This window comes from Centropristis striata, chromosome 17 (assembly GCF_030273125.1).
Source record: "Centropristis striata isolate RG_2023a ecotype Rhode Island chromosome 17, C.striata_1.0, whole genome shotgun sequence".
NCBI classification, from domain to species: Eukaryota; Metazoa; Chordata; class Actinopteri; order Perciformes; family Serranidae; genus Centropristis; species Centropristis striata.
In genome coordinates, this window is record NC_081533.1 from 15,819,705 (window position 1) to 15,833,537 (window position 13,833).

The 13,833-nt window shown below is 38.1% G+C and overlaps 1 protein-coding gene across 4 annotated transcripts in view; it reads left to right on the top strand.

The window, feature by feature from the left end:
• The window catches only part of si:ch211-200p22.4 (phosphatidylinositol-binding clathrin assembly protein), a 140,715-nt gene that overhangs the window by 49,240 nt on the left and 77,642 nt on the right, over nt 1-13,833 (top strand). For all 4 annotated transcript variants that reach the window (XM_059354317.1, XM_059354319.1, XM_059354316.1 and 1 more), the window contains exon 3: nt 13,569-13,644. In XM_059354317.1, the coding sequence (XP_059210300.1) occupies nt 13,569-13,644 (76 nt within the window). The remainder of the gene's footprint in view (nt 1-13,568; nt 13,645-13,833) is intronic.

Here is a 13,833-nt window from a genome sequence, read left to right on the forward strand (position 1 = left end):
GGAGGAGCTGATGACTCCAAAGCTATTTTTCACCATTGTAAATTAGCATTTCAAAGGGTTCCTTATGTTGTCGTCATATAACCCCAGGACGCTACAGTATAATTTGATCATATCATAGCTTAAAGGTTATGGCCTTTAGTTTGAATAATTTCAATGTGTATGATTTCGCCCCCTTGCACAATTAAATTGCAAAAAATAAATTAAATAATAATGAATTAAATAAACTGGAAAAATCTATCTATATATATATATATTGCATGTTGCCCATGGCAGCACAGTGTATTTCACAAATTATGGCTATCAACACTATTTTATTTTAAATTCATTTTATTATTTTATTTATTTTAAGTACATATTGGTATAATAAATAATACATTTTATAAAACCTATGTTGCCCATGTGAGCATGGTGTATTTATCATATTTTAAAAAGACACAAAATGACCAAAAAATTACACAAAATTACTAAAAAAAAAAAGCACACAATTATTTAAAAAAAACACACAAAATTATTTTTTTTTCAAATACAGAAAATTATTTTAAAAAGACACAAAATTATTTTAAAAAGACACACAATTATTTAAAAAAAAAGACACAAAATTACCAAAAAAAAGGAATTAAAGGGACCTTCCACACATAACACGGTAAAGTGCCGTTCATACAAAACTCACATTAAACTTTCATATCAAGGTTGGGGCCACAAAATATCGTCACGAGGGCCACAATTGGTCCACGGGCCGTGAGTTTGAGACCCCTGGAGTAGACCAAACTCTCCTGAGATCAGAGTTTGATGCTGGATGATGCACTACTACCGGCCTCTTTGTACTTCATGTTTCTGTCAATAGTATACAAGTCAGGAGTACCGATACCCTCTGTGTGTGTGTGCGTGCGCGTGTGTGCGCGTTTGTGCGCGTGTGTGCGTGCGCATTAGTGTTTCAAATGGTGACTCATGTTGCTCAGCTGCATCATTGACCTCGTCGACATCCACTCATCCACCGGCAAGACACAACAGCTCTCATGAGAGCTGGAGCCCACACACTATCAGCCTTGTCACCTTGTAGGCACACATTCCCACGCAAACACACACACACACACACACACACACACACACACACACTTACGCATGCAAACGTTTAAACATAGACGCTCCTTTTAATCCTATCATTCTCAGCACCCACCCTGCTTTTTTCTTTCACACTCAGATTGGATTCAGACACTAAATGCTTGATTGCATAAGAGAGGAGGAGAAATACTACATAGAAGAAAGGAGGAGGATGAGGAGGGGGAGGAAGAGGAAGAGGACTATTAAAGGGGAGAAAATCCCAAGCAGGGGAGCAGTTTGTCTGCGTGCACATGTGTCTGAATCCGTCCACACGTCTGTTTCCTCGTGTGTGTTTCTCTGCTTGCATAAGAGCTGCTTTCATTCAACACAGCCCGATCACGACTCATTCTTCTCCTGTGAGTCATCACCTTTCAGCGGAGCTCGGTTTGTAGTCAGTTCTGTGAGATTTCGTGTGAAGTAAAGTCGAGCAACAGCAGCCAAAAAATGAATTACCATGTGGCCACCCTGACCCCGCTTTGGAGATAACCCGTCTGTATTCCCCTGTAAACAGTAGTTACGCTATGCTGCGACTTGAAAAAAATCTATATTTTGAGCTCTCTGTAACCCAGGTTGCCTCCTCCCTGCTGGCTCCGTCTACGTGTTGGCAGGTCTAAAAAGGGCCAAGCGGGAACTGTTTCAACTTCCCAGATATCATGTAATGTGACGTCAGTGAGCTGCACACAGCACACTCATGTTTACCAACCAGGCTGGGATTTTTTTTATTTTTTTGAAATACCAAAGGGAGGAGAGATGAAAAAAGGTTTGGAGTCAGCGAGTGCAGCTTTTTTCTGGGCGTATTACGTACTTCTGTTTCAGCCTTGAGTTAGCATTCATTATCTTCCTTTGGGCAGGGAAATAAGAAAACTTAGGATTTTATTTCAACATTAATGGCAGCTTTAATCTAATATGTAAAGGGGTCAGTGTGCTTCCTCTGAAGTGCTTTTCGGATGGTTTAATGATTGTTTAATGAGGGTAGTTCTGAAACTTTTGCCCTCAGTGGCCGGATGTAATGTAGTACAAACCAGTTCGTAATGAGCCTTAAATTTATGGCTTCACCTATCAAGTGATTTGTCTGTTTCAGCCTAAGGCTCAACAGATTCATTATTATGGATCTCTGACCGACATAAGTTTACTCGTATTGCAATTTCTAGTTAATGACAGTAGCTACAGCACTCTAAACAGACATTCAACCAACTATTCAGCCAACATCCTGCTACCTTTTAAGTGGTGATTTTGTAATTAAAGATATCAAACATTCAAATGCTAATTCCGAAGTGTATCATTATGAAAGTAAGTCCAATGATAAACACTCCGTGGGCAAAAGAATGTTGACCAATATGCAATTATTAAAAAATCCCATTTCAAAAACTGTGGGCATTAATCTGCTGCTGTAGCTTCTGGGAAAGGCTTTCCACGAGAGTTTGGAACCTGGCTGCAGGGATTCGCTCCCATTCAGCCACAAAAGTGTCCAGATTCGTCCTAAAAGTGTTTGATCGGGTTTGAGGTCGGGGCTCTGTGCAAAACCAGTCAAGTTCTTCCATTAAAACTTGGAAAGCCATTTCCCAAACTCCTGCCACAAAGTTGGAAGCAAGGAGCTCCAGAAAAAAACGTTTTCACCTGGGGACACATCTGTGTCTGCTCGCATTGGGTCATTGATGCCCGATTATAACTATAAACAGAGACGATTTTTTTTTTTTTTGTATTTGTCAATTTCCAAAGATTCTTTTGTTCCTTGTACTGCTAGCATGATTGCAACCATGACTAGACTTTAGCAGATTTTTCCCTGAAGCCTTTTACTCGACAACTGATAAATTCTCAAATTGACCATCCTTAGGTTATTCTGGAAATGTAAATATAGAAAATAGGGTTAAAAAAATTCTGGGAATTTTCAAAGTGGGAAACTTTCCATGGGAATTAATAGGAATTGATGGGAATAAACGGGTATTTATGGGAATAAACAAGAATAAACCAGGATTTTACAAAATTGAAGGTTGGCCGTTGACAGGTGATTGGTATCGGTCCCAAAAAACCTGATCGGACCATCTCTATTTATAACTATAAGTACTTTTATTTCATAAATCCCCAGCGCTGCGTATTTCTGTTATATGTCTACATCGCTACTGTTTTTATTTGTAACGGTGCACTTTGCTAATAAAGGTGAGTTTAGGGGGAAAAAATACTCTTTTTGGCCCTATTGCGTCCTTCGGTGTCGTAAATTCTGGAGGCGAGCCATCTGAATGAGGTATATATTAGGGCGTGGTATTTAAATTACTCTTGTTTCGAGCCGCCACATTTTATCAAAAGCCGATCATTTTTACGCTGTGATTGGAGAGATACGAACCCTGTCTTAAGACGAAATATACACTCAGATCTGCAATCATTTCTACGCTCGTTTGATAAATGAGGACCAATGTATTTTCCAAAAAGCTGCAACAGTCTGCAGTCTTCTCTTCACCATGACATGACTACACGGTTCAAAAAAAGAAAAGAAAACCACTTCAGGTCAGTGCTGAGGCCACGGTATTCAGTTACAGGGGAAACCACCAACTTGTGCACTTTAGAGCGAAAGACGTGGAAGCAGAAGAGGTGGAGTAAGAGAGGGAGGAAGACTTAGGGTGGATGCTGGCAGCTCTATGTATAGCTATGTTGAGGTTGAGAGAGGCAGGGAGTAGCCAGGATCTACATGTATCAATAATACATGAGCTTGTTGTCCGATATGCTAACATGAATTATTTGAGGAGCCGACCTGCTTCTCCGTCTCGTCCCCTCCCCCCTTCTCTATCTCGCTACACTCCCCTCTCTATTCTTACACCTTCTCTCAAAATCTGAATCTCCTCTCAGAAAAGCATCTTTTTCTTGGAACCGTCTTCGCCGAATAATCTCGGGCTCAGCGGGTTTCTGAGTCTCCCTCTCTGTCTCCCTCTCTTCTCTCTGTGCCGCTTTATAGATTTTCTCCTTTTTAACTACATCCATGCGTTTTGTGTGGGTTCTCTCTGCCTCTGCCTTTGTGTTTGAGGCTGAGGGAGAAACGCAGCGTCTCGTCAGATGGACTTTTGATGAGGAAGAGAGCAAGTCGGCACACTAGACGAGGCAGACGAAGGGCTTATGAAGTTTATGAGCTCTTTCTCTCGCTATCTCTCCCTCTTTTTTCTCTCTTAATCCGTGACCATCTTGTCTAAGTTTTTTGTCTTAACCCTGGTTCATGCTACACTTCTGCAGAATGCTAAAATCATCACATATTTTTTAAGTCTTTGCCCTAAAATTTGAACTCCTTGTCAAAATGTGTCAAGACAGCATTTCATCTCACTTGTTACTAATCTCAAAACATGCACACTTGGTTTTAAAGGCATTTTGCCACTTGTATTCAAAAATGTTTAATAATTTGATTAGTAGCTTACGTGCTGATGTTACCATTTTTGTGAGTTACCATGTTCACCTCTTAGATTTAGCATATTAGCATGGTAACATTTTTTACATTTTTTTAAATTAATTTAAACAAAACACAACATAAATCACCAATGGAGAGAAACAGTAAAAAAAAGAAGAAAAAAAAGAAAGAAAAAGAACAACAGCAACAACAACAAAATCACAAAACCAACCTAAACAAATAAATAAAACGACAATAATAAATAAGAACTTTAACGCATGAAATAACATTAAAACTAACCTAGACACAAACAAACAACATAATTACCAGGTAAAACATACAGTATATCAGTAAACTTGATAACCTAAGAGAAAATAATAATCACCAATCACAGGTCATTTCAGAGAGAGGGTGTTCCTATTGGCTGCACATCCATTAAGATAGGTAAAGGATAATGCAGTGGTGGAAAATAATGCAGACAAAGTTGCAATCCCAGCCTTGGCAACAGCTGCCCACACTGCAAAGCAACCCAAGAGTCTAAAAAAGGCCATACAATAAACGCAATAAAACACACGTCAATATTGGCAAAGAGTTACAGAAAGTGTTGCTATTATTGTTGCCAAAGGCTCACAGCTGCAAGTTCATGTTTATGTAGCTAGCTTGAGCCTCAAATTACAGCATGTCATCCTAAAGGAGTTTACAGCCCCACAAGTCTTCAAAGAAAGAAGAAATTCTCAAGGAATTGCCGCTTTATAGCAGCGGTCAGGATCAAAATAACGATCGGGATGATTGAAATAAATGATTTGTACACATAAAGCGTGTGCATGTGCATGTGCTCTTGCTTATCTGATAGATTTATTTTTTGTTGCCTTTTCCAGAAAACTGCCTATCGCAACTTTAACTTTGCCAGAGGCTCTCACCTTAACTACAACTCTTGCACTGAGTTGAAACTCTAACCGTCTTCATTGTAAAAAGTCTTAACCCTTAAATCAATGATTAACCTTTCTTGGACGACATTTCAGTCCACAGATGGGAGCCGAATCGCCACACGTGACGGCAAGTTATGTCCCCACAGCGCTGAGCAAACAAAAAGGGACAAGAACAAAATCAAATGCTTTATGTCTTTTTAAACAGTCCCAGAGCCCTTGGAAACGTGTCAGTGCAGCTGAATCCAGCACACATGCCCGCAAGCATATTTGTGCTCGCAAACGCACACACACACACATTCTCAGATGCTCCAACCAGTCAGTGAGGGCTGGTTCCCTGCCAGATCGGGAATTGGCAAACTGGCAAATCTCAGATCATTTTAAGTCAGTTGGACAGAGACGGCCTTAACGTTAAGATGCTTTTGGGAAGCCTGAGGCCCGAGTTCCCAAAAGTATGGATGTTGGCCAAGACTTATTCCACTGCTCTGCACATGAGGGACAAAAAGCAAGTTTGGGTCTAGTCTTAAGAGACGGAGTCAGAGTTAAATCTCAGGTTTAGAGTCCAGAGTTCAAGTCAGGTCCCAAGTTTCCTCAACGGCTTGACTTGGCAGCATTTGTGGGAATTTTCCTGCAAATCAATGATATCCTATTATTATTCAGTTATAGATAAACATCAAAACGCATTTCTGACGTAAATACTCAACAAGCCTCATGTTTTCACATTTTGAATGATTTGCAGCTGAAGATAAATATAGAAACCATCAAGTTGTTTTAGTAATTGAAAAAGTTTCAGGGCCAATTTGAATGTAAATTTAAGTCTAGGAGGCCACAAGTATTAGCTGGAGTGAGAATGAAAGTCATTAGTAGCAGATGAGGAATTTCATTATTTACTACTTTGAGATGTAAGCCAGTGCTGAGCTTCTCACATCTCTATCTTATGAAACAGCTATAAAATCAGATTGACTAATGAGCAGAATGTAAATAAATAAACACATCTACAATTCAGTAAGTTTTAATACAGTACGTTAAATCAGTGTTGCATCTTTTGAGTAATAATAGAAGCTTATTTGTATTATAACCTGCCTCACGACTTTTAATGTACCATCCGCCAGAAGAAACCGTGCCTTAGACGTTATATGTTGACTGAGGTTGAGTTTGCACCTTCTGGCACCTGTCGATTGTGTTTTCCAGGTGCTTATGCAGTTGAATGTAGTTTTTTCTCCACATTCTGTAAACAGTTCAGTTGTCGTACTTAGCCCAAGGTCTTTGAAGTCCTAAAGTTCAAAGGCGATTATAACAGAGACCATCACAGCTTGCTTTTAAATTCACACACCTGCACATTGATTAGCTTCTGAAGGCAACAGATAGATTTTATTACTGGACCATTTCTGTATCTATTTAATACTAGAGCCCGGCCAATATGGGACTTTTGAAACCAACGGGGATACTCATTTTCAGAGGGGGAAATCCATTGATAACCGTTATGGCGGCCACTCTTCAAATGTACCCAGAGAGCTACTTTCTCAAACTTTATTAAATAATATTTAACATTATTAAAAAATGATTAAGACTTGATTAAAAAAATGAATCTAATTAATTAGAGGCTTTGTAATCAATTAATCAATCGAAATTAATCGCATTTTAATTGCATATAAATATTTGACCTGAGAACAGTGAGAAGTCATTTTTTTCACATGGATTTTTAGTATACCATTGAATAATGACTGAATACATAAGCTTAAGCAACAAAAATATTGTTTATTTTATATACATATAGTTTTTTCTTTGCAATTTTTGCCATTAAGTGTAGCTATAATCGGTCCACCTGAAACTCATCCAGTGAGAAACGTTCCGCGGTGCAATTAACATGCGTACATTTTTTTTAACGCGTTAATTTTTGTGTAATTAATCTTAATTAATGCGTTAATAATAAATGATAACTTGAGAAAATAAAGATTGAATACAAGTAAAATAAATAGCTAAATAAACATCATAACTGTTCAGTTTTAGTCAATTGCTGACCATTTAAAAATATAAAAAAATACAAAAATGAACAGCAACCACCATTTGTTATTCCTCCAAGCAACATTTTCTGCATTATTTATTGTGTAAAAAAGGTTTTCATAATGGCACATATCCCGACAGCATATACATCGATAACGATATGTCTTTAATAGGCCAATATCGGCCAATAATATCTGTCAACCCATATATCTGTCGGGCTAGTATTGACTCATCATTTTTGTAATCATTTTTGGAGAATGTTTGGAGAACAGAAGAGGCATTGCCAGAAGTGCAGCCTTGGGGCCTATGAGCCATTGTCTGTCTGTTGCTTTTTATTAGTTTTTTTTTTTTATTAATCGGCATTCATATGCAGATATCTGTTTACATAGATTATCAAAAGATCTTCTAGACATAAAACCCCACAAAAATGAACAATGAAGTTGCTCTCTGGACTGTAGATAATGATTGGCACCAGAAGAGGAAGCCTTGGCCTGCATGTCCAATGTCCGTTATGCTATCCAGATATTCACTGGCTGCACCGGTAGCAAAGAATCCTTGGCTGTTGCCGATAGTAACAACAACAGCTGACGGGTTCTGAGATTGAGTCTAGGGCAGGGATGGGCAACTGGAGGCCCGGGGGCCGCATACGGCCCGCACCCTCATTTGAAGTGGCCCTTGTGGAAACATAGTATTAGATTCTTGATATTTAAACAATAAACATTAACAGCACAGTGAATTAAATTATGTCTCATGGACAAATGGGCAGACAAGCCTACTGCAGTTGATTACAAAGTATTTTGCATGACAAGTATCTGACTGACTCCCAATCCATGTTCTATTGTTTCTTTGAAGTTTCTCTCACTACTCTGTAATGTTTGCATCATGTATGTTAATTACATTAAGACGCGACTTCACCTGTAACAACCTCCTGTCCTTTGATGTAAGACTGAGGCATTGTATACAAGTATGAAAAGTTTCTTCTGTCGGGAGAGAATGCGAGGACTCTCTCCGTGCCGCACGTGAGTTGATCACACAGGCTTGCTGCATTTTTCTTCAGAGACTTAGAAACACTCTCAATATTTTTGGAAGAAATTGCAACTACACCCTCAGTACAACTACATGCATTTGAGCATGAAATCTTAAAAGTGCAGTGTAAAAATGCACAAAATTACTCCTTGCAACTAATTGGTCTGCTGTTCTTGCACTAAAAAATAAGAAATCACAGTAAGTGGTCATTTTTTTATTTGCTTCAAACCTTTTGTATTCATATTTATACTGTTCTACATGCATTTGAGCATGAAATATGTTAAGTTACTGCACTGTAAACATATTACAATTGCAGTTTCATCATATCTGGTTAAGTGTCCGGTTCTATATGTGGCCCTGTGGTAGTGTCCATGAAAAAATTGTTGCGCCCTCCAGCATTTTAGTTGCCCATCCCTGGTCTAGGGTTAGTGACGAGTTGCAAATAATTTCTAAAGCAATGCAGGTCCATTATGTGCCTCAAACTGGTGCCTATCTCTGCAAGAACAAGACTGTTCTTTCACTGACACTATATTGGGAAATGAGGGAAATTAATGGATGCTTCCTTTCATCTCATCCTTTGGCCATCTTTTGTCGAACAATACCCGAGGTCACCTGCTGCAGCTCAGCCAAACAAAGATGTAAAGCGCCACTTTTCATATCTGGTTAAGTGCACGGTCCTATATGTGGCCCTGTGGTAGTGTCCATGAAAAATTGTGGCCCCATCCAGCATTTAAGTTGCCCATCCCTGGTCTAGGGTTAGTGACGAGTTGCAAATAATTTCTAAAGTCAATATATTTGCAATGCAGGTCCATTATGTGCCTCAAACTTTGGTGTCCATCTCTGCAAGAACAAGACTGTTTTTGGGGAATGTGTGCAAGTTACCAGCACTTGCTCAGGGATCTGGTCCACCCAAAGGTCTGGCTGCGGTCTGAATCTCCAGCTCCAGCCAGAAAAATCTGGGCTTGAAAAAGTGAATAAGTAAAGCTTGCCTCATCATTAATATCTCAGTGTTGAGGTTCTCTCAAGCAAGACAGAAAAAACTCAAAAGAAGAGGGAGAAAAAAACTATAGGAGCAGCTCAGGAGTAGCCAACAGTAAAAAACAGACGCTGGATTTGGGCGACTCCCAGGTGTGAGAGTATGAGGATGTGAAATGTGAAGCAAGGTGGTGTTGGGGGGGGATATAGCAGACATGCTGAGCAAACCGTCCCTGGAAAAATGGGAAGTAAAGAGCTTCCAGCACCTGCTTAGTGTCAAGACGAACAAGTAAGTAGTGTTGAGTTGGAAAGTAACAGAGGGATCAAGTTTCTGTTAGCAGTGGAAAAATGTTGAAATACAAACAGAGATGTCAAAGAGTCTGTAAATGACAGGGATGTCATGATTCATCACTTCCTGGAGATGCATGTGTGATCTAATTAACATTTTCAAGGGGTTGTTACATAATCATTTAGTGTATTCTGCTGCCAATCTTCTGCTTCGTCACAAAGGTTAATTAATTTTTTTCTAACTGCTTCCTCCTGCCATTTGTCCCCCTCCTCTCTCTGTGTGCGCCACTCAAAAAGGAGAGCTAATAAATGACTGGAAAAACAGCAGGAGAAAAGTTAATTTTTAAACACAGGCGGTCCAGCCTGAGGTGATGCAAGCGGCTGAGGTTAAGCCATCTCAAGCAGCAGGGGTGGCAGTCAGATGACGGGGGTTAAATCTCCTCCCTGCTGCTGTCTTGAAACTGAATCCCCACCAGCTCCGAGTTCGATGTTTGGTACCTGATCTCCGGCGTGTTCGCAGGAAGGCAAACCGAGACAAACGACAAGACTGTTTCTGAGAGCCTAAATTTATTATTTAATCACCGCGTTGCGTTTAAACTTCTTGAGAGATTAAGTGTTTGAGCAGAGAAAGTTGTGCGCTGCATTTTAATCGAGACTTTCATGTCAGTGTGATGAATCATATCATTCTTCGTTATTAGCTGTTGGCTAATGAGTGCGAGCTATTAACATCTGTCAGACGGTGTGAATGTGTTGCAGCAGATCAGTTCGTTTCAGTTCATCTAAATCATATTTTAAATAGGAGAAGACGGTCTTTGCTGAACGGTTCGTGGCATTTTAAAGATGCTGATAACCTCCAGTGGAGTCATTTGAGGTGAAGCGTTTTAGCTGTTGTGTGAGAAGATTTTTTTTTTCTTCAACTTAGTCAGAAACCCTCTTGATTTAACCTCCTGTGACCCTGCGTCCTCATATGTGGACATTTCATTGTAGGTTTGCTGGACCATATACTTCATTCTGCTTAACTATAACTTAGTAGTAGTAGTACACTCTAAAAAAAGAAGAATACATCAATCAGTGTAAAAATCAGATGGCAGCATCTTTGTAAAGTCAATCAACAGTTTGTCCCCAGACGAAAGTGGACCAGGTACAAAAGCTGATCGGATTTAATGGTTAAAACTTGTTTATTTGTGCTTCATAATGTTTGTAGTTTGATATTCTGTACAAATCTGACTATTTCTAGCAATAGCAACAAGCTACTGCTAATCAAGACATTGCTAATCAGGAAGTACGCATTTGCGAACAAATAGACTTTTACTATTGTTCTTCCAAAGAGAGGGTATAAATGTAACGAAATAAAAAGTTTTACACACTGGTGAATTAATTGTGTTATACATTAAAATAACCCCTTTTTTGCCAAATAACTACTTCCTGTTCAAAGACAATGCTTAGTCTTTGTACTTATCAGGCCTACTAATCTGAAATATCTAGGAGAAACTAACAATACATACCAAACAAAAGCTTGGGTCTCAGGAGGTTAAAATTAAAATATATGTATTTTTTTCCCCACATTAAAACATATTTTTTCCAGTATACACTACTGGCCAAAAGTTTGGAAGCAAGATCAAATTTATACAAAAAAAGATCATCATTGCAACAAAATGAACATGATTATTATATAAAGAGTCACTTACTAGAGCACATTTTTACTCTAATTATCAGGTCTTTGGGGTTTTATTGCTTAGACTTTGTGTATCCTTCATTTCCTATGTATAAATCTGGACTCTTGTTTCTTTTGTCAGAGATGTGAATACAGTTGAGATTTATTGGGATTTTTTAATCCAACTCTCAAAAGCCAAAGAGCTAAAGTGAATAATGCAAACTGTGATTTGTTTTTTACTTTTGCACTGAAGTTGTGACTCTTCCAAATCTTCTCAACCCTAAAACTTCTTTTCTTTTGTTAACATTTATTCAGCAATGGTCTACTAACATCAATGTATACCTAAAGGTCAATTGAGGAAAATGGTTCAATTCAATGAAAATAAAGTCTGATCATGTAATAAAGACATCCATAAATCCAAAAAATCCATACTGGTTCTTAAGAAAGACATTGTGAACAGAACATTTAAGTTGCTTCCAAACTTTTGGCCTGTAGTATATGTATTTTTTCCCAAATTAAAATGTCCAGAAATGACTAGACCGATGTTATATATTTTGCTGAGTTGTCCCAAATGTTTTCAGCAATCTTCTAAACCTAAAAAACCCATAATTTTATTCAAAGCAATGGTTCATTTCATTTGGCCGTCTGTCAACAGCATCAAATTCCCCTGTGAATGCATCAGTGTTGTGCTTATCAGCCAGAAGCTGTCATAAATGTACTTTTCATCCAGTATTGGCCCACATTTTTACTAACACTTTTTAAAACTTGGTTACTCTTAACAATTTATTTTGGATGTTTGGATTTCAAGTTATCAGAGGAACAAACTGAACTAATGCTTGTGGTAGCTCCGATTGCAGCCTCTTTCGTAACATCCTTTCTCCACTAAACAGTGTTGGAAAAATACATATTTTAACCTGAAACTAGGGCTGGGCGATATGGACCAAGTCATTGTTGCGGCCATTGACTGTCTCTAAGCCTCTTTCTGGTAGTGATAGTGATTGACTTTTGTTTCATATTTTGGCCTCGGAGATCCTGAAGATTTAGCTGCTTCCTTTTTCTGTGCTACTTAGTTGGTTTATGTCTGTTTATTCCTTTTGCCTGTTAATAAATATTATAATTGTTCAACTTAGAGTCCTTGCAGCCATTTTTCTTCATAGTTTTATGTTTACCAAATATGTTACTTCCTGTGACCCCTAGACCTCAAACTTAGGTTGTAACAGTCATATCCCAATATATTTACACTTAATATCGATATACGATATATATCCAGATATTTTTATCGCAAAGTAGGAGCAAATGCTCATTTAAAGTCAAAGCCAAATGTGACATGTCACAAGTAGTTTATTGAAACAGTTAATTTAAGTGAACATAAATACTGTATAACGAGGATTACCTTTTTTTTTTTTTTTTTTTTTTTTTTTTTTAAATCAAAGCTCCATAACGTGCACATTTTAAATAAAAAAAAATATCCATCCATCCATTCTTGTCCGCTTCGGGGCCGGGTCGCGGGGGCAGCAGGAGAAGCAGGGCATTCCAGGCGCCCCTCTCCCTATCTTAAATAAAAATAGCCTATGAAATAAAATAGGCCAATCTTTTTCTGAGGTAAATATATTTATATGAGAAAATAATAACGAACATTGCAAAAGAACTAATTATGAAAAACCCTAGTAAGGTAAGCATTTCTATATATATAAAAGAAAAAAAAGTAACTATATCGATATATGCGATATGGTCTGATTCCATATCACATTTAAAAATATATCAATATATCTTTTATATATCAATATATCACCCTGCCCTACGTGAAACCACTTTATTCTGTGTTTTTATGAGTTTTAATTGCCTGGTCTGATTGTTTTGGAGAGGAGGAGACCTCTGTGGATAATTCAGCTCCCAGTAAAAACTTCCTAACCAAATGTTACTTCAAGAAGTCACCAGTGTCTGTTGTTCCTGGTTTAACTGAGAGAAAATTACATTTTGTGCATTTAAATAACTCCAATGTGAAAACACATTATATGTAACATATTGAAAATCCATGGAGAATTATATCGATTCAGCTTTCAAAGTTACTCTCTTTTAAAGTCTGATATTCAATCAGTAAAACCAACAAGTGTATTCTGTTTCAAGGCTTATTTGTTTTGTGGGTGTTTCATATTAAATGTTTTGGTGTGCAAACCTTAATTGTATTGATGCTCACCTTTTTGTTTGTTTGTCTTTCTCTTCTCAGCGTTTCATCCAGTACCTGGCCTCCAGAAACACTCTGTTTAACCTGAACAACTTCCTGGATAAGGGAGCTCTGCAAGGTAAAACATGCAATGGCTCATTATCTGAAAAGCAGGGTGAAAAAAAGTCAGCACATTTTGCTTTTAATTTGTTTTTAAAGAACTCAATGGACAGGACTTGCCTTGAAGGACTTTACACAGAGTAGTAGAATCAATCCAGGGAAAGTATTTAAAAGTCTGAATTGGTCCTTCAGAGTGGTTGATTAGTTG